Source organism: Hyperoodon ampullatus (genome assembly GCF_949752795.1).
Source record: "Hyperoodon ampullatus genome assembly, chromosome: 15".
Taxonomy (NCBI): Eukaryota; Metazoa; Chordata; class Mammalia; order Artiodactyla; family Ziphiidae; genus Hyperoodon; species Hyperoodon ampullatus.
Genome location: NC_136928.1, coordinates 1,270,136 through 1,288,321, shown reverse-complemented (window position 1 = coordinate 1,288,321; position 18,186 = coordinate 1,270,136). Strand labels below are relative to the sequence as shown.

Here is an 18,186-nt window from a genome sequence, read left to right as displayed (position 1 = left end):
CGAAGATGGGCCGGGCAGGGACCATGGCGGTGGCGGCAGAGGTGGCGGGGGCGGGGTGGCTGGCGGTAGAGGAGACTGTGGTCTTCAGGGGGCTGTAGGCGGAGGCATGGCTCGGGCCAGCGGCGGGAACGGCAGCGAGGAGGACTGGGGGGCACTTCGGGTGCCGCAACAGCAGGTATCCCAACAGCTCCAAAAGCCTATCACGACAGCCATTTATTTCTCGTTCCCCTTTCCTTGTCCCTGCCCTTTGGGGGGTGGGGGAGGAACTCGCGGAGACAAAGGTACTGCAAAGTTCCTAGATATGTTCCTTGCACTCTTTGTCTAAACTTTGTAATGTACTGTAGATGCAGTTGACTTTTGCCTGCAGCTTCATAGGCCCCCATCCCGTGGCTGCAGTGGAAGCTTGCAGTGGCTCTCCAGTGACCAGAGGCATAGCGAGGCCCCAGGGAGGCTCCCTCTGTTTTGCAACTGTTATTTGTGATGTTTTTCTATGTGCCTATTGTCACGACCGAGTCTGGCAGCGTCTTCTCTTGAGGGAGCAATTTGGAGAAGAGCTGGAACCCAGACTCGCGCCTTGGATGCCATCCTTTAGCATCCGCAGCAATCCCATCTGGTTGGGAGCCCTGCTCTGGGTCTCACACTGACCCTCCTCTACCCTAGGAAGCCTGAGACCCAGGGGTGGAAAGATCCAGCTTGGGAGTGGGGATTGGCAGACCACGGGGAATGATGATGAAAACAGCTTTGGAAATTACCTTAAACTCCTTACCCATTGTCTGAGACTTTGAGATAGCTCAGACTGTCTTCTGGCTTCTGCCAAAATACTCCCTTAACAGAAAACACCCTGGGGAGCCAGACCTGAGTATGAGAGCAGTCTCTTATATGCAGAGCTGAAATCCGCCTCTTTGTATGTCCACACCTTGCATCTTAATCTTGGTCTCTAGACTGGTTCTTGCTATTCCAAACCCTCTTCCATGCTGGCAGCCCTTCAGATATTTGAACACTCCTCTCAGCATCACTCTTCCCTCTCCCATAGATTCCTGTGAGCTAAACTTGGTTCACAGGGTGGGACTGTGTATGTGTATGCAGGGGTTGGGGATGGACAGTGCCTTGGGCTGGAACCCCCCTTGGTTCTAAGTGCCTCCTTGCTCCCAGCTTCGAGAGCTGTGCCCAGGCGTGAACAACCAGCCTTACCTCTGTGAGAGTGGTCACTGCTGCGGGGAGACGGGCTGCTGCACCTACTACTATGAGCTCTGGTGTGAGTCTTCAAGAGGGCTCTTCTGGGGTCCTTCTGCCCACCTGCCTTTGGACCTCCGCCTTCAAGGACCCTTCTCTGCCTGGGAGGTATCTAAGACTCTCCCTCCTCACTTCCTGCAGGGTTCTGGCTGCTCTGGACTGTCCTCATTCTCTTTAGCTGCTGTTGCGCCTTCCGCCATCGACGAGCTAAACTCCGGCTGCAGCAACAGCAGCGGCAGCGTGAGATCAACTTGTTGGCCTACCACGGGGCATGCCATGGGGCTGGCCCTGTCCCTCCCGGTTCACTGCTTGATCTTCGTGAGTGACTTGAGGCTCTGGGCTCACTACCAGTGGTCCCTCCCACAACAGGACCCCGATTCATCCCACACTCCCTTTTCAAACACTTCAAAGCACACTTTTTGCTATTAGGAAAGAGACCACCGCCCCACCCCTTGTTGCCTTCCACCGACCATGCCATTCTCTCCCGCAGGCCTCCTCAGCACCTTCAAACCCCCGGCCTATGAGGACGTGGTTCACCGCCCAGGCACGCCGCCGCCTCCTTACGCCGCAGCCTCAGGCTGCCCCTCGCCTGCCTCCAGTGAGCGCACCTCTGCGTCTAGCTGCCCGGCCCACCAAGAGGGAACAAATGCGGCAGACGTTTCCTCCCGCCAGGGCGACCCCCCTCATCGGGAGGGTGAGCCCGGGCCAGGGGTGAGCCCTGCCCCCACACCCCCCTTCCGCCGCTGTCGCCGCCTGACGGGGGACTCAGGTATTGAGCTCTCCCCTTGTCCTGACTCCGGTGAGGGGGAGCCGGTCAAGGAGGCTAGGGCTGGTGCCGCCCCACCAGACGTGGAGGGCCAGTCCCCTGTGCACGGCCCCTAAGTCCTGTGCCCCAGGTCTCTCCTGTGGGGCTGGCTTCCAAGGAAGGGGACGTCCCGTAAGCAGTTTGGGGAGGGTGGGTGGCTTACTCGCCCACCAGAAACAGCCGTGCCCCCAACTCCCCGAGTTCTCCTCGGCCTCTCCCTGCCCTCCTAGAATCGGTCTGAAAGGGCTGGAGTCCTGAGGAGAAAGGCCGTGTTTGGGGGACTGTGCTAGCTCCATCTCCTAAGACGTACACAGGAGCCTCTGATCTCATTAAAGAGATGTGAACCAGCTGCTTGTGGATTTGGGTGGACTGGTGCTCAACTTACTGCATTGCTCTTGATTGGAGGGAACAGTCGATGGCCACTTTTTCCACCTCCTCTGAAGGACAGCAGGCAGCCCTAAGGCCTGGACCGAGCTAAGACCTCTTGGTGAGGCAAAGTTGGCAAAAGCAATAGCGTTTGGCATGGTTTTCCCATTTATTTAGAAAAATAGACTCTGAATTCACATTCACTCCGGGGCTGTGTGGGATGTCAGCAAGGAGACACCTGAGATGAGCTGAGGAGGGTTTGAAGCACGGGTACCTGAGGGCTGGGGGCAGAAGTGAGAGACCTTGTCCCTCGGCTCCAGAGTGGCATCAGGGGCCTGGCTCCCCTCCCAAGTTCCCCCTTCAATAGTCTTCAGCCATGGCCAGTAGGACAAGGCTGGTCCAGCCCTGGAAAGGGCGGCAGCCCGTGCCTCGCCCGTCCTGGTCACTGTACTGTTCCCACAGGAAGCCCGTGGCCTGGTACTGCCGCCTCACATTGCTCACCAGATTGGTACGGAGGTCTCTGTGGAGCTTGGCAGCGCGGGCCTGGTAGGGACCCTCCAGATGCCCATAGTAGTGAAGAGCCCCCAGTGCCAGGTAGTTGACATTGAGCCACACAGCACCTCGCCAGTAGGGAGGATCATGCTCTGAATTGCGCTGGCTGTAAAAGGGGCTGGTTGCTGCAAGGGAGCGCAAACCAAAGGGGCTCCAGAGCTGGCGGCTATCAGCTAGAACATCCAGCAGGGGTCCAAGGCGGGATGAGTTGGGGTCCAGCAGCCTCAGCAGGAAGGGGAAAAGACTGACATAGCCCAAGGCATCCACATATTGTAAGCGAGGGTTGGGCCGGCCCACCACTCGCACCAGCCCCTGAGGGGGTCTAGGCTTCAGCTGCACTGCCTTTGTGTGATTCCCAAAGTCTGCAAACACTCCTAGCTCTGGGGCCCAATGCAGCTCATCCAGGCTGTCCTCTGCTTCCAGGGAGGCAGCCAGGGGGCCCAGCTCTTCAGCTGCCTCAGCCTCTCCCAGCTGCTCCGCTAGCCGCATCAGCACACGGGCACCCAGTGCCACCCAGCACCGCAGGTCCAGGTGCCGCTCAGCGGGTGAAGGGTGTGAAGCCCGGGGATAGTCATCCAACCCTGAAGGCAGCGTCTTGGGGTTCAGTAGGGTTGGCAAGGCTGGGTCCCGGCCCCGCCAGCGGTAAGATAGTGGCACTGGCCCTGCCTGGCTCTGATGAAGCCAGGAGAACCAGGCACGCAGGCGGGGGAAGGCCCTGCGGAGGAAGGCATAGTCGGCAGGGTCACCGCCCTCTAGCATGTGGGCTACAGGCAAAAGCAGAGTTGGCGGGTTGGCGTGGGCTGTCCGTTGCACCAGGAACTCTGAGGGCACCCGGGCTCGGGCCTCATCCCCCAGCACCTGCTCCCGCCCAATCCAGCCGTCAGCATTTAGCAGCCCCAGCCAGTGGCCTATGGCCTCCCGGGTGAGCCGGGGATCCCACCGCTGGATCACCAGCTGGTGAAAGCCCTCGTCCCACAGGAAACCTCGAGGGAAGAATGACCGGGAGGGCACTGCTGTGAAAAGAGGGACAGGTGGAAAGAGGACTGGGTCCACCTTCTGCTTAGACCCCTCAACCTCCGTGTCTGGCAACACCAGACCCTGTCCATAGAAGTAGCCAACACCACCAAGAAGCCCACTGAGGGCAACCTGACCCAAAGCCTGCTCCTCAGGGCTCAGGCCCTTCTCCTGCAGCCGGAAGGTCTTCTCAAAGCGCGCTCTAAAGGCTTCAGCATGGCTTTCCAGGGCCTGGGTCAGCAGGCTGCCTGCCAGCTGCTCTAGGGCTTGGCTTCCTCCTGCCTGGGCACTGCCTGATTCAAACACCAACTCCACAGAAAAGGGGACTTTCAGTGTCACCTGTTGTGCCAAAAATTGCCCTTGTCCCTGTCCTTGCCCACGTGGGCCTCTGTCCTCCCACTTCAGAGATCCTGGCAAGCCGAGGTAGCGTTCAGGGGGAGCCCCTGGGGGCCGATGCTGAAACCAGTTACTTAGGCGGCTCTTCACCATCTCCGTCAGCAAGGGAAGTCCTGGGTTGGAGGACCAGAAGACATTGTAGCTTGAAAGGAAAAAGATAAACAGGAAATATCACTCAGGAGGAAGTGGTGGGGATTCTAAAGCGAAAACATGAGGTGATCAGGAGTCAGGATGGGAGAGTCTTGGCAATGCAGGGAACATGGTGGAAAGAGGGTAGAATGGGGGAGATGGAACTCGGGCTAAGTCAGCATCCATACCACCACCCCACACTCTCTTCCCCCAGTTACCTGCCATACTTGGGGGCTGCATCTCCCGGACTGGTTGGTGGCATAAGTGTAAAGCGGAAGTCACCAAGTTCACTGGTGTGTCCACTGATGAACTTCAACTGCCCCTTAGCCCCAACCTCTGGCACTAGGACTTCTGTGCCATCTGTTACCACATAGAAGAACAAGGACACCAAAGGGAGAGCAGAGGTACCTGAGGCCTGGGAGACCAATGAGGACATAAAAGCACAGCGTTAGGTCGGCAGCCTCTCCCCTGAGAACCAGCCTTAGGGAAAGGGACACCAGGTGAGAGCAACGTAGTGAACACCACACATCTAGCAGTGCTGAGGGTCGCTGAAAGTAAGCACCAGTGGGATGAGAGAAAGAGCTCTGCACAGGGTTCTCTGGGAAATAATAGGACTTTTGTCCCATGTACTATGCTAACAACTCTACATATTATTTCCTTTAATTCTTACAATTCTGAGTTAGGTACTTTTTAATTTCCATTTTACAGACAAGAACACCAAGGCTTAGAGATAGTAAAAAAGAGGTGGTCATACAGGCAAGTGTTTAAGGCAGGCAGCAGATTCAAACCAGGCAGCCAGGCTCAGAGTCCCTGCTATTAACCCCACTTTATCCTGCATTTGCACGCAGCAAAGGAAGGGTGGAGGAAGTCTGGGCTAGGGGAAGGGTGTCCTGAGGGCCCTGACCTGAGGCTCTACAGTCACTCTCCAGCTCCAGTTCCCTCCGTGTTGACCCCCAGGCCTCTTGACGAACTCAGTGGTGAGCCTTATGGCCCCATCCTGGATGTGTTGCCGCCCGAAGGAGAGACCGTCGTGGAACTCCCAGCCATAGGGACCCACGCCGTCTCCCTGCTCACACGTGTGCCTGAGCTTAGGGGTCCCCGGGGTGGTGCCTTGCTGCGCCCACATCAGTCCTGGGGGTAGAATGGCCAGGTAAGTCAAAGAGAGAGCAGGGGACCTGTCCCTCTGGGTCGCCGAGAACTTCAGGGTCATCCCTCTTAATAACTCTCCTGATCCACTCCTCACCACCCTTGATCTGGCGCGAAGCTGGGGCGCCCAGATTAAGTGCCCGCCTGCCTGCCCGCCCCGCGTCCAGGTTACCGGTGAGGAGGGGCTGCGGACTGCGGGTCTTCATGCCGAAGTAAACGTGAGGGCGGTAGGTGCCCCAGAAGAGGTCCGGGGCCACGGCGGGGCTGGAAGAGTCGGGAGGCAGCGCCGGGGGCGCGGGGTGCAGCGTGACAGCCCGCCGCGCACGGTGCCAAGCCAGCAGCCAGCATCCCGACAGGCCCAGGGCCAGAGACAGGACCACGACGGCCAGAGCGGCTCCCGCCGCCGCGCCCCGGGCCCGGCCGCCCCGGCCTTCCCGTCGCGCGGGGCCACCCCGAGCCGCCCTCTCAGCGGTCCGCGCTCCGTCTGCCGGCGCTCCGCGGCGCCGCCGCTCGCCCCGAGCCATCCTTGCACGGAAGTCGGCGTCGCGGGGACCCGGAGAGATGGCAACAGAGCCCGGGTCCCTGCTCGCGCGCAGCACCTGGAACACCACTGATGTGTCAGCCGCACCCACTGGCCCGTGCCTCCCCCCCCCCCGCTTCCGCCGGAAGTCCCGCCCCTCCACGTCAGGTTAAGCCCCAGAGCATCACAGCGCGGCGTGGCGTAGGGCTGGTCCCTGGGGTTGGCCCTCTGGGCCGCGTCCACTGGATCGGCGTTTATTTCGCGTTCTCACGCAGTTGACAGCCTAGTAGGAAAAACCAATCACATTTGTCTTTTTCTTTCTTTTAATAACTACTGTATATTAAGAGCATGAGACGCTGTCCTAAGTGTTTTACATTTAACCACTCCCCACATCGCCCCAATCAGGTGCCTGAAAACCGTGGCCTAGAAAGTTCAAGTAACTTGGCCCTGGCTACAGAGCCAGGAAGCAGCTACCTTGGAACCCAGGTGTATCTGAATCATATCGTCCACACCTATGCCTTCTTTCCTAGTGAAATGGAGTGGATCCAAGAGGATCTGTGATTTTAGATGTCATACTTCCACTCAGTCTAGGATTCCTTATCTAGATAAACCCTAAAAGGACCATAATGGTGGTGGCTGTACTTTTTTTTTTTTTTCCCTTTTCTACAACCCAAGAGGCAAAGGCGCTTAGGGGAAAGATTGCTTATGTCCAGGTCAGGGAAGGCTGTAGGAAAGAGGTAGCATCTGCACCTGATGTTGTCCTAGAAGAGCCAAGATTACATTTGATGATGGTTCAGAAATGCAACTTAGGGCTTCCCTGGTGGCGCAGTGGTTGAGAGTCCGCCTGCCGATGCAGGGGACACGGGTTCGTGCCCCGGTCTGGGAAGATCCCACATGCTGCAGAGCGGCTGGGCCCGTGAGCCATGGCCGCTGAGCCTGCACGTCCCGAGCCTGTGCTCCACAACGGGAGAGGCCACAACAGTGAGAAGCCTGCGTACCGCAAAAAAAAAAAAAAAAAAAAAAAAAAAAAATGCAACTTAGATTCATAGTTACTTCTCTCCAACAGCTCAGCATAAAAGGTGTTTTCATAAAGTACAAATCTCTATCATCCTCTAAAAAAACCCCTACTCCACACCCTTATGCTATTCTAGCTATTATCACACCTCCCATCCAAACTCTAATTACATAAAACTACTACTTTATGCTGCACACCCACTTCGTCTTTCACTATATTCTGACTTCTGGCCCCACCCTCCACTGGTAGACTTTTTACTCATTTAACAATCACCTTCTGACCAAACCCAATGGTCAGTCCTTTCTTGCTCTCACTGCACCTGGTCCACACCTATTCAATATATTGTAGCACTTAGTACACACACCCGAGTTTCACCATTCATCTTTGTATCTCAGTACTAATCAGTTGAAGTCACAAGGTTGATGCCAAATATTGGTAAATTCAACAAAAGTTTATTGCACACTCTGTATCAGGCACTATGCAAGGTGCGGGGGACACAGAGAAAACAGCCCCAACCTCAAGTTCACAATCTATAAGCGCAGTGCCAGCACTCAATCCGTGTTTACAGCAGTGTTTGAACCATCCCTGTTTTTACAGATGAGAGTAGTTAATCTGGCCAAGGATAATAGCCAGTTAACCATGGACCTGAAGAACTCAAATCTAGGTTGTATCCTTTCGTCACTGAAGAGGCCTATAACATACGGCCTCTTAGATACTATGCTATGCTCACTCAATATTCTAGGCAGTTTACAGATATCAATTGATTGATTGATTGATTGATCTTTGGCCACGCTGCATGCAGGGATCTTAGTTCTCTGACCAGGTACTGAACCCGTGCCCCCTGCAGTGGAAAAGCAGAGTCTTAACCACTGGACCACCAGGGAAGTCCCAGATATCAATTCATTTAATCTCTCAACAGTTCTATGAGGTAGGTACTATTATCCCCATTTTACGAATGAAGAAACAGGCACTGAGAGACTAAGTAATGTGTCCAAAGTTACACAGGTACTTAAGGGAAAGGCTAGGATTTCAATCCCAGGCTTTCTGGCTTTTTACTACACTATACTGTCTCCTGATCGTTTTCTTTCTTTTAAGGGAGGGGGGGAAAACCAGTGCTTTGAAGATATCACCGTTTTAAGAGAGAAGCAGTAATGGGATAGGAGGAAATATATTTGGCGAAGTACACAGCAGCCAGTGTCCAGAGATTCTTGATTGCCTAGCTGAACATTCTGCAGTTTTTCTCTAAACCAGTGGTTATCAAGCATTTTTTCCTACAACCTGCGGTAAGAAATAATTCTATACTGCAACCAAGTACACACAGATAGACACACATACACATACTTTGTATAATACCTGTATCTATACTCATGATTATATGCTTAAAACTTACGTTTCTTAAAGAATACTTCCCAGTCCATGTGCCATCTACTGATACTTTTTATTCTATTTTACTTTGTTTTTTAAAGGCTGATTTAACCCCCTAAATTGACTTCATGATCCACATTAATGGGTGGTAACCTCGTATGAAAAACACTTTAGGGCTTCCCTGGTGGCGCAGTGGTTGAGAGTCCGCCTGCCGATGCAGGGGACACGGGTTCGTGCCCCGGTCCGGGAAGATCCCACATGCCGCGGAGCGGCTGGGCCCGTGAGCCATGGCTGCTGAGCCTGCACGTCCGGAGCCTGTGCTCCGCAACGGGACAGGCCACAACGGTGAGAGGCCCGCGTACCGCAAAAAAAAAAAAAACAACAACAAAAAACAAAAACACTTTAGGCAGGGTGCCTAAAAAGTACTTTAGGCACTGTTCTCTGAAACAAGTTGTGATAATAAAACCAATGATATGCTTTGGAAAGATAAAGTAAGCAGCAGCAAAAACGGTTAGCAAAAAGGAGACCAGGTGGGAGAATGCAACAATAATACAGGAGAGTGAATGGAAAGGTAGAGAACACTTCAGGAGCTTTTGTTTAAGACAGAACATTATGAACTTACTGACTGGATCTGCAGAGAGCGGGCAGAACCAGAGATAATGCTGCGGTTTCCAGCTCAGAAGGCGGAGCAGGTGATGTGCCTTTTAAAGGAAGAGGAAGTCAGGGAGGACGCAAGTACAGCCGACCCTTAAACAGTGGGGGTGGGGATGGGAGTTCGGGGCCTAACCGCTCCACGGAGTTGAGAACGGAGGGATAGCTTTACAGTCAGCACCCACAGTTCCACAACCGCAGGTTCAAACAACCACGGATCGTGTAGTACTTGTACTATGTATTTAGTTGAAAAGCAGGCATGTAAGAGGACCTCTGCAGCTCAAACCTGCATTGTTCAAGGGTCAACTTTAGAGAGTATGTAAGATTACCGGGTTAGGGTTAGACAAAGAGTGTTGGTGGGATTTGGAGAAAATTGGTAGTAAGTACCCTGACTATAGCACAGAATTTGAGATTGGAGCCAAACAGAAATGTAGGGTTTAACCCAAGAGGGTAGTTCAAGTCATGACAGAATATGAGATGCCCCAAAAATAAAAGAGAGAAGAGAAAGAAGGAGCGTAGTATGTCTTTATGGTTAAAAGAAGAAAACGGACCTGAGCGGAAAAGAAGTTACACAAGGGAGGGAATAGAGCGTGGCAGGTGCTACTGAAATGGGAAAATGAGGACTGAGAAAACAGCACGTCTAATAAGAGTAAGAGGCACCTTGAGTCGTGCTGGAAGAAGCCAAATTCAAAGGGTTAAGCGTTGAGTGATGGTAAGAAAGTGAAATAAATTCAAATTTGTCCAGACCCCTCCCCATCTTGTCTCGTCCCAGAAACACCGGTTGCATTTGTGGTCACGGGGCTCTTTCTTTTCTCTTTTGCGCTCTGTGGTCTTCTAGGTAGTGATTTGAGTCATTAAGTCAAGCTCTTCTTAGGTGTGTCCTTAGCAGTCTTAGGTGAAACCTGCTTGTTGGTCTCTTCCGCGCTGTCAGCGCCCGGTACTGGCGCCCGGCTTGTCCCCGCTCCCCGCCGCACCCCTGGCCTGGATGTGGGAGGCGAAGGCGGTGAGCATTTCCTGGGCGGTGAGGTGCGCGCCGCGCATCATCAGGCGATGCCCGTCTCCTGGGGAAGAAACCAACGAGTCAGGCACCGGGAGGACGGCGGGGCCGGCGCCGAGGGCTAGCGACTCCCTCCCGACTCCCAACCAGACCCACCGAACAGCACGTCCACGCAGGGCTCGGAGCCGTCGTGTCTCACGTCCGCTATCACCGAGCAGTTGAGGTTGGTGCTGCGAACTTTCTCGCTGCTCACAGCCTGGAGGAAGGTCCTGCGGTGAGAAAACGGCGTGAGCGCCCGGCAGAGGGGGCTAGACCCCCGGCGGGAGGAAGGCGCGCCCCTCCGCGTCCGCACTCCTTCCCCCTCGTACCTTGTCGACTCCACGTTCTTCTCGAAAGGGCAGAATTGAACCCGAACCTGCTTGACAGAGCGGAGTCCGAGCCGAGCCAAGGCCGCTGCCATGGTGACCCCCACCCCGGAAGGACTCGTGCGGGCGGAAGTGTCGCTAGTGCGAGACGCTGTGGACTGCTACGCGCTTCCGCAGTCCCCCGACCTCCGCCTCGTGCGGCTTCTCTGCCACGGTCGGTGGTGCTGGTCCCCAGGCCGCCGCCCTGGGCTCCCCAGCCGAGAAGAGGAGGAAGGCCAGGAGGGAGCCAGATGATTTCGGCACAGGGTATGGGGCGCCCAAAGTACGCGGTCAGCAAACACTACCTGTCATTAAAAGCCCCCGTTACCACGGTGAAGACAATCAATAGTGCAAACGTCGTTTGCACCTGGCTCCGATACCACGTCTTTTGCAGCCGTCACTCCTCTGTGCCCTGCTGTGCCAGATCTACGTTAACGCCGTCTTAAGTGCTGGTCCCTTCCAAGGCGAGGGCACCACCACGTCAGGGATTATAAACCTACCAGAGGGTAGACTCCACTCAGGTAGTTTAAGATTAAACACGTGGAACTCTGGAGTAGCGAAGCTTACACGTGAAGGTCCTACAGCCCCACTTGAGTCTTAAATGACTAAAAATAGTGATGGGGAGGGGAGTGCAGGGTACTATTATATAGTATACGCCGTGGGACTGGTTTAGGTGTAGAAATTCCTATTCCACCTCTGTGGTTCCTGAGGAATTGACTTTGTAGTAGTGTCCCGGACTTCCAGTGTTTGGCCTGTGGCTCCTGGGGCTTAAGAGGAAGCGGCATCTAGGCTCCCTGCTTTCTGTTGCTTTTTCTCTTTCCCTTTCCCCTGGGATCCAACCCTAAAGCCTTACTCCCAGCATCTAGCCCCTTACTGCTAGTGTCTAGCTCTGAGATGTCTTCACTGACGGGGAACTAAGCCCAAGCCTCCCAAGGATGCGGACCTCCGGGTTTCTAAGTCCAGGCTCTGTGTAGCTTGTGGTTCTCAGGTATGCTTTCTTCCAAGCTCCCAATTAGGCTCTTTTAATATGCATTTCTAAATGTCTGGGCTTTTTCAGACAGAGATAGGGAGTTCTGACGGGCTCTGATGAGGGTCCTTAGGATTCAGAACTGGTCCTCAGGCAGGAAAGAAAAGGTAAGTGCCTGCGGGGATGCTGGTGCTGCCTCAGGGCAAGCCAGGCCTGCTGATTTCCTACCAGGTAAGCCTCAGGGCTAGGTCCTTCTCCCCACAGTGTGCTTAGCAGCTGAGCTGTCTGGGCTGGGAGTGCTCCAGGTCGAAGAGGGGGCTCCAAGCTCTGCAGGCTGTTGAGGCTGCTGCTGGGCAATTCCGTGGTCTGGACCTCATTACATGCACCTGGTAAGGCGGGAGTGGAAGGCAGGTGGCTGGCGGTGTGTGGGGGGGTAGGAGGGCACACGCAGAAGCCCGATCAGTGATGAGGATGGGGGATGCGGCACATAAAGTTGTGAGCTGGGGGCAAAGAGAGCCTGGAGTTGGGGAGGGAGAGTGACTCACAGCAACAGGGAGGCCCCCTGTGGACTTGAGTCTTGGGCAGGGGCTGCTGCAACAGACACAGCAGGGCCCCGTCCAGCCGCTGGAAGATGCTGAGCGTGAACAGAGTCTGGCGAAGTTCTGGGGACAGGCCCCACTGCTCCTCCTGCAGCAGCTCCCTGACCACTCCGAAGTCTTGTCTGAGCTGCAGCGCCCCCTGCAGGCTGAAGGCCAAGGTACAGTGTGGCCACCTGACCCTCCCGCCTCTCCGAACGGCTCCGCCCCACCCATCCCCTCCCTTTTTTTCAGTTCCATTCATCCCCCTGCCATGGCCTCCTTTTCTCCCCACCTGAACCGGATCCTGTGGGTGAGGATGTGGTCAAGCCAGGCACCCAGGATGGCAGTCAGCGCCTGGCTGAGGGCAGGGGCCTGGGCTTGGTGTGGCAGTCCTTGCAGTCCTTGCAACACAGGCTCCAGTACCCTGCGGACCACCAACCCAGCATACTCACTAGGAATGCTGGGAAGTTCTGGAGTGAGAGAAGAGAAAGGACAGGATATGAGGCTAGGGAGATCCATCAAGCCCCTAATGGAGCATTTGGGGGAAGAGGGTAGGATTTCAGGGTGAGAGGACACAGAAGGTGAGGACAGGATGGAGACAGAGGGGTGGAGCCAGGATTTGGAGGGGCCAGGACACTGTTACCCGCTGAGAAGCCTTGAAAGGGAACGCTGTGATGAGGACTTACCAGGACAGAGGCGATGCCGCCAGTACCGACCCCGTGGCATGTGGAGTTCGAAGTCCTGTGTGGCTCGTTTATGACATTCTTGAAAAAAGAGACTTAGTGACTCTTCAGGCAGGAGCTGTGGGGATAGGGAGAAAGTAAAGGGGGCTTATCTCTGAGGCACTTGTCAAGTTATATGCTCTTCTAAATCTGAGGTGTTTAACCTGGTATCCATAAAGCCCCAGAACAGAAGTGTATGCATAATCGTATGGGCTTGGGCATTTTCTGAGGAGAGATACTATAGCTTTTATTGGATTTTCCAAGAGGTCTGGACCGAGAAAAGATTATGGACAGTTGCCCTAAGATTACCCTCCTCTCCTCAGCTTGGTTCAGAGGATGGAAATCCTCCATGTTAATTTTGTTCTATAGGAACGTTAATAGGAAAAAAAAAAAGGGAGACACCCTCACCACCGCCAGTGTTCAAAAGCAGATTCCAGAGAGAGGTCTGCATGATCTGCAGACAGGCAGAGGCTGGAGAAAGAAAAGGGAATTGTACGATCTTCTGTCTGTCATCTATAAAAGGAAGGCAAGAACTGTGTGTAGACCAGGAGCAATGAATATAACTTTCTAAGATTCAGGAACCTTTGGAATGTCCTCACACTGAGTATTCTTTATAGCCACTTCCATTTCTCCAGAGCATTGTAACCCACAAAGCAAGAAAGGGCCCGTGTGCTGGTTTGGTTTCTTTGGTTTGATAGGTTTTGTTTTTGGAGGGGGAGAAGACAGCAAAAAGGAGGGGTCTCTACAGCCCATCTAAGAGGAGAACCCAAGAAGAGGGCTGTGTAGTGGCAGGTCTAAGGCAAAGGTGACTGTATGCCTGAGAACCTGAGGAGGAGAGGACCTGGCGGGGGCCGGTCTTGGTGGGAGAGAGTCCACGTGGCTCCCGATACCTGGGCTCTCTCCCACCAAGTCCAAATCTAAACTCTTCTTCTCTTATCCCAAACACCAGAACCCGCTTCTTCCTTATAGATAACAAAGAAAGTACCCTTTTGTCAACTGACATTTGTTAGGAAATTCTGCACTCAACACTCGGAAAATACAGGGTCACACTATGGGACAGTTTTGTTTTTGTTTTTGTTTTTTTTTGCGGTACGCGGGCCTCGCACTGCTGTGGCCTCTCCCGTTGCGGAGCACAGGCTCCGGACGCGCAGGCTCAGCGGCCACGGCTCACGGGCCCAGCCGCTCCGCGGCATGTGGGATCTTCCCGGACCGGGGCACGAACCCGTGTCCCCTGCATCGGCAGGCGGACTCCCAACCACTGCGCCACCAGCGAAGCCCTATGGGACAGTTTTTTCTGTGGGACATTACAGTCCTGCTGAGGAGAAAAACTCACATCTGATTCTTCTTTTTCATCCCAGTGCTGTATGTGGTAGAGTGCCCAGAGCAGATGCCCAGTAGTGCAGTCACCAGGCAGAGAAGCGAGGCATGAAACTGCTTTGGACAGTGTTTGGTGCACGTGATGAGCACACTGTCCCTGGCCCTTTTGCTCTGTTCTCACGGCAACTACCAGGAGCCGGACCCTTCTCATATTATGTCTCCCCACCTCGCTTCTATCCTGACCACTGTAGCTGGATCAGACTCTATCACCGTCTTCACTGTTCCCCTCCCGCTCTTACAACGGCTCCCTATCACTTAGGAGATAAAGTCCAGAATCTGTGGGCGGGTGTTCAGCGCCCCCCACAACTTGATGACAACCTACTGCTTCACAGTCCTCCACCCCCACCCTGGAGATGCACACGCGAGGGCAAGTGTATGCTCATGTACACACACACACACACACACACACACACGGAGCTTCTGCTTTGGTCAGACCATCTCGCCAGTACTCCCCCAACGAGCTATGAACTACCCACATCCAGCAACCCCTGCTGCTCCTCTGAGGCTGCCCAGCCACCAGCTTGAGCCATAGACCCTGTAAGGAGCTTCTGTTACCATGTGTCCACCAAGGCCTTCCCTGCCCAGAGCTCCCACAACCGTCACTGTCCACCCTACTCATGAAAAGCCTGTCCTGGGACATGTTGAGTTGAAAGAGGCAGCAGTAATTTGAGGTATAAATGCCCAACAGGCAGATGCAGATGGTGGATTAGGGCTAAACTGGGGGGGGTGGGGGGTCTACAGCCCCAAGGCGCTGTGGAATGCAGAGAGAACAGGAGCAGGGGGACAGGGACTGACCTCCACAGCCACGCCCCTGTCCAGAGCAAAGAGCAGACATGTGGGCAGGAAGAGAACACAAAGCAGAGAGACATCGTCCGTGGTAGGAACCGGTACTGTGTAAAATGGGGAAAAGTTAGACGTATAATAGTTTAATTCATAAATTTAGAAGAAAATAAGAAAATATTAGAAGAAACAGCCAAGCGTGCATGGAAGTTACCACTGTGGAGCAAGGATCAGAAGTCGAAGTTGGAGAGGGGCAGTTAAAGTGCTATGTTCTCACTAGAAGCCTTCTAAAATAATATTTTATTTCAGTTTTAATAAAAATACAAATTATACTTTTAGAAAACAGGAGAAACGTATCAAAAACTAGTAAATAAAAGGAAAAGTCAATCATTTATCTTGCTTTTTCTCTACAAATTATACCTCAAAGTAACCAAGTAATTTATGAGGGCAAGTTTCACTTGATAAGAGTAATGCAACTAATAATGAAGAAGGAATGATAGAATTGGGATGTCACCACCTTGCACCCTCTAATGAAATAAGGGATACAGACAATGATCATCAATCATCAGTGGCTGTTAACATCACAAAAATGAGAGCCTGACATGGGAGTTGGGGGCGGGATATATAAGTGAGATAAAATTGACCATGAGTTGATGAGTATTAAAGCCTCAGTGGTAGGAAGATGGGGATCCATTATACTCTTCTCTCTACTTTTGTATTGTTTTGAAATTTTCCACAATGAAGAGAGGACAAGAAGTGAAGAGCAAGAAAAGACACATTGAGCGGCGATTCCAAGGCACTGAATCTACCACCACCACGACCTCCCCACCGACCCCAAAGCTGGCCCGTCAGGTCGCCTGCCCTCCTTACCTGGATCTGTGCAGTCAGCTTCTGGATCTCCAGGCCCAGCTGCTGCTCCACCTCCAGGGCCAAGCTGTCCTCTGAGGCCAGGCTAGACAAAGCTTCTGCCTCATATAACAGAGGCTTTGGCAGAAACGGGGAGTGAGATCCGAGCCCAGCCCAGGATGCTCCCCGTCCCCATTCCCCAGCTACTCACAGGTAAATCCTTCTGGACCAGGAGCAGGAAGGAACCTGGGGCCCACGCTGCCAGATGCTGCTGAGTTCTGCCCCCAAACCAGAGCAAGGTGGTCTGCAGGGTACAGAGCCCCAGGGCTAGGGGGGCAGGACCTGGGGAGAGGAGGGTCAGAGTATGTGAAGGGCCACGGAACACCTTTGGGAGGAGGCAGGCTTCACAACCGAGTAAGGAGTAAAAGAGAGACCCTCAGCTGTCCTCTTATCCCCCCGTCCCCCATACCTCGTCTCACCTGGAGGCCGGCAGAGGAGCAGTCCTGACCTGGGTTCTCGAAGGGCGTCCGAGAGAGGAGGGAAGAGCTGTTGCAGAAGTTCAGCGGTACGAGAGGACGAGGGAAGGCTGCTCTGACTTCCACTAGCAGATGCCAAGGCCTGGCAGAAGCCTGAAGATGAGGGGGTATGGTTGGATAAGGAAGGAGCAGTCTGGGGCTTGTGTCACTGCCATTGCCGCTTCCTTCTCACCTTGATCCCAGCTCCAGATAAGAGACTGATGAATTAGGTTGTGACACAAAGAAGCCAGCTCCTTCTCACACTCCTGAGGCAGTGATGCTAGTGGGAGAAATGACTGGAGCCTGAAAACAGGGTCCCTCTTTTGCCCAACCCTGCCCCCACTCAATGATGGGGGAAGAGGGGAGGCTTCCCCCAAGACTCAAGGCTGGCACGGAAAGCAAGGCTTTGCCTTGAAAGCCCAGAAGCTATAGCCTGAGTCCCCGGGGGTGGGGTGGGGTATGTTCATTCTAAAGAGCCTGTTTTTGTAGTCAGGTGGCAAGTGAGTGAGGTGAATACAGAAGAGATCCCGGCCTTCCCGAACACCCACCCAGGCCCATCACTCACCCTGACCCAGTGCCTGACTCAGCTGTTGTGCCGCTGCCCTGGGGTCCCTCCAGGGTCCTAGACTTAGGTCCAGACTCTGAGCACAGGCTTCCCACAGCATGGCCCAGCACTGGCTCCACAGGGCCCCAGCCCCTCCAAGCCCCAGTCCACTGCTGGCTGAACCCGTCACGCCCCCCATCAGGCCCAGTAGCCCTGGCAGCAGCTCCCACTCCTCTTGGCACCGCCTGCGGAGCTGGTCCCTCAAGTCAGATCCCCTGAGCGCCTCATCCAGCCAACCTGCCACCTGGCAACCCCGCTCCCCCGTCAGGAGGCGGAGCACACGGGCCGGGGGATAAGGGCGCGCTGCCCCTGGAACGTAGCTCAAGGCTTTTCCCTGCAGCTGGTGGTAGGCGGGAAGTGCCAGCAGCAGGTCGGCGATTTGGGACGATAGGCCCGGGCTGGCGGGCGCCTGGCCCAGAGCCCGAAGCTGCATCTCGATAGTAGCATCCAGGCGCTGGGCGGCTAGTCCGACGGATCGTGCCAGGAGTAGCGGCTCGGGCGTCTTCTGAAGGCCGCTTCGCAGGACCGCGCCTCCGGAAGGGTGCCCCAGCAGGTCGCGGCACAGCTGAGGCAAGTGGCCGGGGTATGGAGCGCCGGGACTCAGGATCCTCAGGAGGCGCACGGTCGCCTGTAGGTGGCGGGCGCAGTCCTGGGCGTGGAGGAGCTCCTGCCGCTCGTGGTGCAGCCGCAGCAACACCGCCCGGAGGCGCTGCAGCGCTGGAGGGGTCGGGCCGCCAGCTGCCGGCTCCCGCCCCCAGTCCACAGCGCCAGCCTCACGGTGCTCTCCTGCGTCCGCCGCCACCGCCCACCACGGCTGCCCTCTCGGAGCTCCGCCGGGCCGTGGGTCCAGGCAGGGGATGCTTCGGGCAACCGGCAGCCGCAGCCAGCCACGGACGTCCCGGCGGAGAGCGCCTGCCCGCTTTTTCTGCCACTGCTCCTCCTCAGCGCCCCCGGGCTGCGCCCGTAACGGCGGCACGGTAGCCAGCGGAGGCAGAAGGCCACCAGAGCGAGACGCTTGGGCCATGGGACAGCTTGTCCGGAACGAGGCTAACGATTCCCGCCTCCCCGTACTGCCCAACGCCTGCCACAGCCGGGGCTCCGCCCCGTCCCCGGAGCCGTCATCTCTGGCCCGGGAGCCGCCGGGACCGTCGTGCACTCTCTCGCGCTCCGTAAGCGGAGGCTTCTGCCCCCAACAAAGATGGCT

At 55.2% G+C, this 18,186-nt stretch overlaps 4 protein-coding genes across 6 annotated transcripts; 1 reads left to right on the top strand and 3 right to left on the bottom strand.

Moving 5' to 3' along the window:
- The first annotated feature begins 71 nt into the window (after positions 1-71).
- Positions 72-2,422, top strand: WBP1 (WW domain binding protein 1). The gene is made up of 4 exons (XM_079720594.1): positions 72-175; positions 1,153-1,255; positions 1,375-1,551; positions 1,724-2,422. The coding sequence occupies exons 1-4, from the start codon at positions 107-109 to the stop codon at positions 2,113-2,115; spliced, it is 741 nt and encodes a 246-aa protein (XP_079576720.1). The 5' UTR covers positions 72-106; the 3' UTR covers positions 2,116-2,422.
- Positions 2,423-2,596: 174 nt separating this feature from the next.
- MOGS (mannosyl-oligosaccharide glucosidase) lies at positions 2,597-6,165 on the bottom strand (the record flags this gene model as incomplete). Its single annotated transcript, XM_079720489.1, has 4 exons — positions 2,597-4,508; positions 4,714-4,910; positions 5,400-5,626; positions 5,814-6,165. 4 exons carry the CDS (start codon positions 6,163-6,165, stop codon positions 2,765-2,767), a joined length of 2,520 nt encoding a protein of 839 aa, XP_079576615.1. The 3' UTR covers positions 2,597-2,764.
- Positions 6,166-9,898: 3,733 nt separating this feature from the next.
- Positions 9,899-10,907, bottom strand: MRPL53 (mitochondrial ribosomal protein L53). 2 transcript variants are annotated; one of them, XM_079721148.1, is made up of 3 exons: positions 10,558-10,907; positions 10,346-10,458; positions 9,899-10,253 (listed from the first exon to the last, which is right to left on the bottom strand). In XM_079721148.1, exons 1-3 carry the CDS (start codon positions 10,647-10,649, stop codon positions 10,120-10,122), a joined length of 339 nt encoding a protein of 112 aa, XP_079577274.1. In that variant the 5' UTR covers positions 10,650-10,907; the 3' UTR covers positions 9,899-10,119. The 2 variants fall into 2 exon arrangements, with proteins under 2 accessions (XP_079577274.1, XP_079577273.1); XM_079721147.1 differs by having other exon boundaries at positions 10,346-10,907.
- Positions 10,908-11,689: 782 nt separating this feature from the next.
- On the bottom strand, positions 11,690-18,006 carry CCDC142 (coiled-coil domain containing 142; the record flags this gene model as incomplete). 2 transcript variants are annotated; one of them, XM_079721440.1, is made up of 9 exons in its annotated part: positions 11,690-11,946; positions 12,106-12,305; positions 12,431-12,608; positions 12,825-12,939; positions 15,888-16,001; positions 16,075-16,205; positions 16,343-16,492; positions 16,572-16,658; positions 16,944-18,006. In XM_079721440.1, the coding sequence occupies 9 exons, from the start codon at positions 18,004-18,006 to the stop codon at positions 11,690-11,692; spliced, it is 2,295 nt and encodes a 764-aa protein (XP_079577566.1). The 2 variants fall into 2 exon arrangements, with proteins under 2 accessions (XP_079577566.1, XP_079577567.1); XM_079721441.1 differs by having other exon boundaries at positions 16,075-16,190.
- Positions 18,007-18,186: the final 180 nt, after the last annotated feature.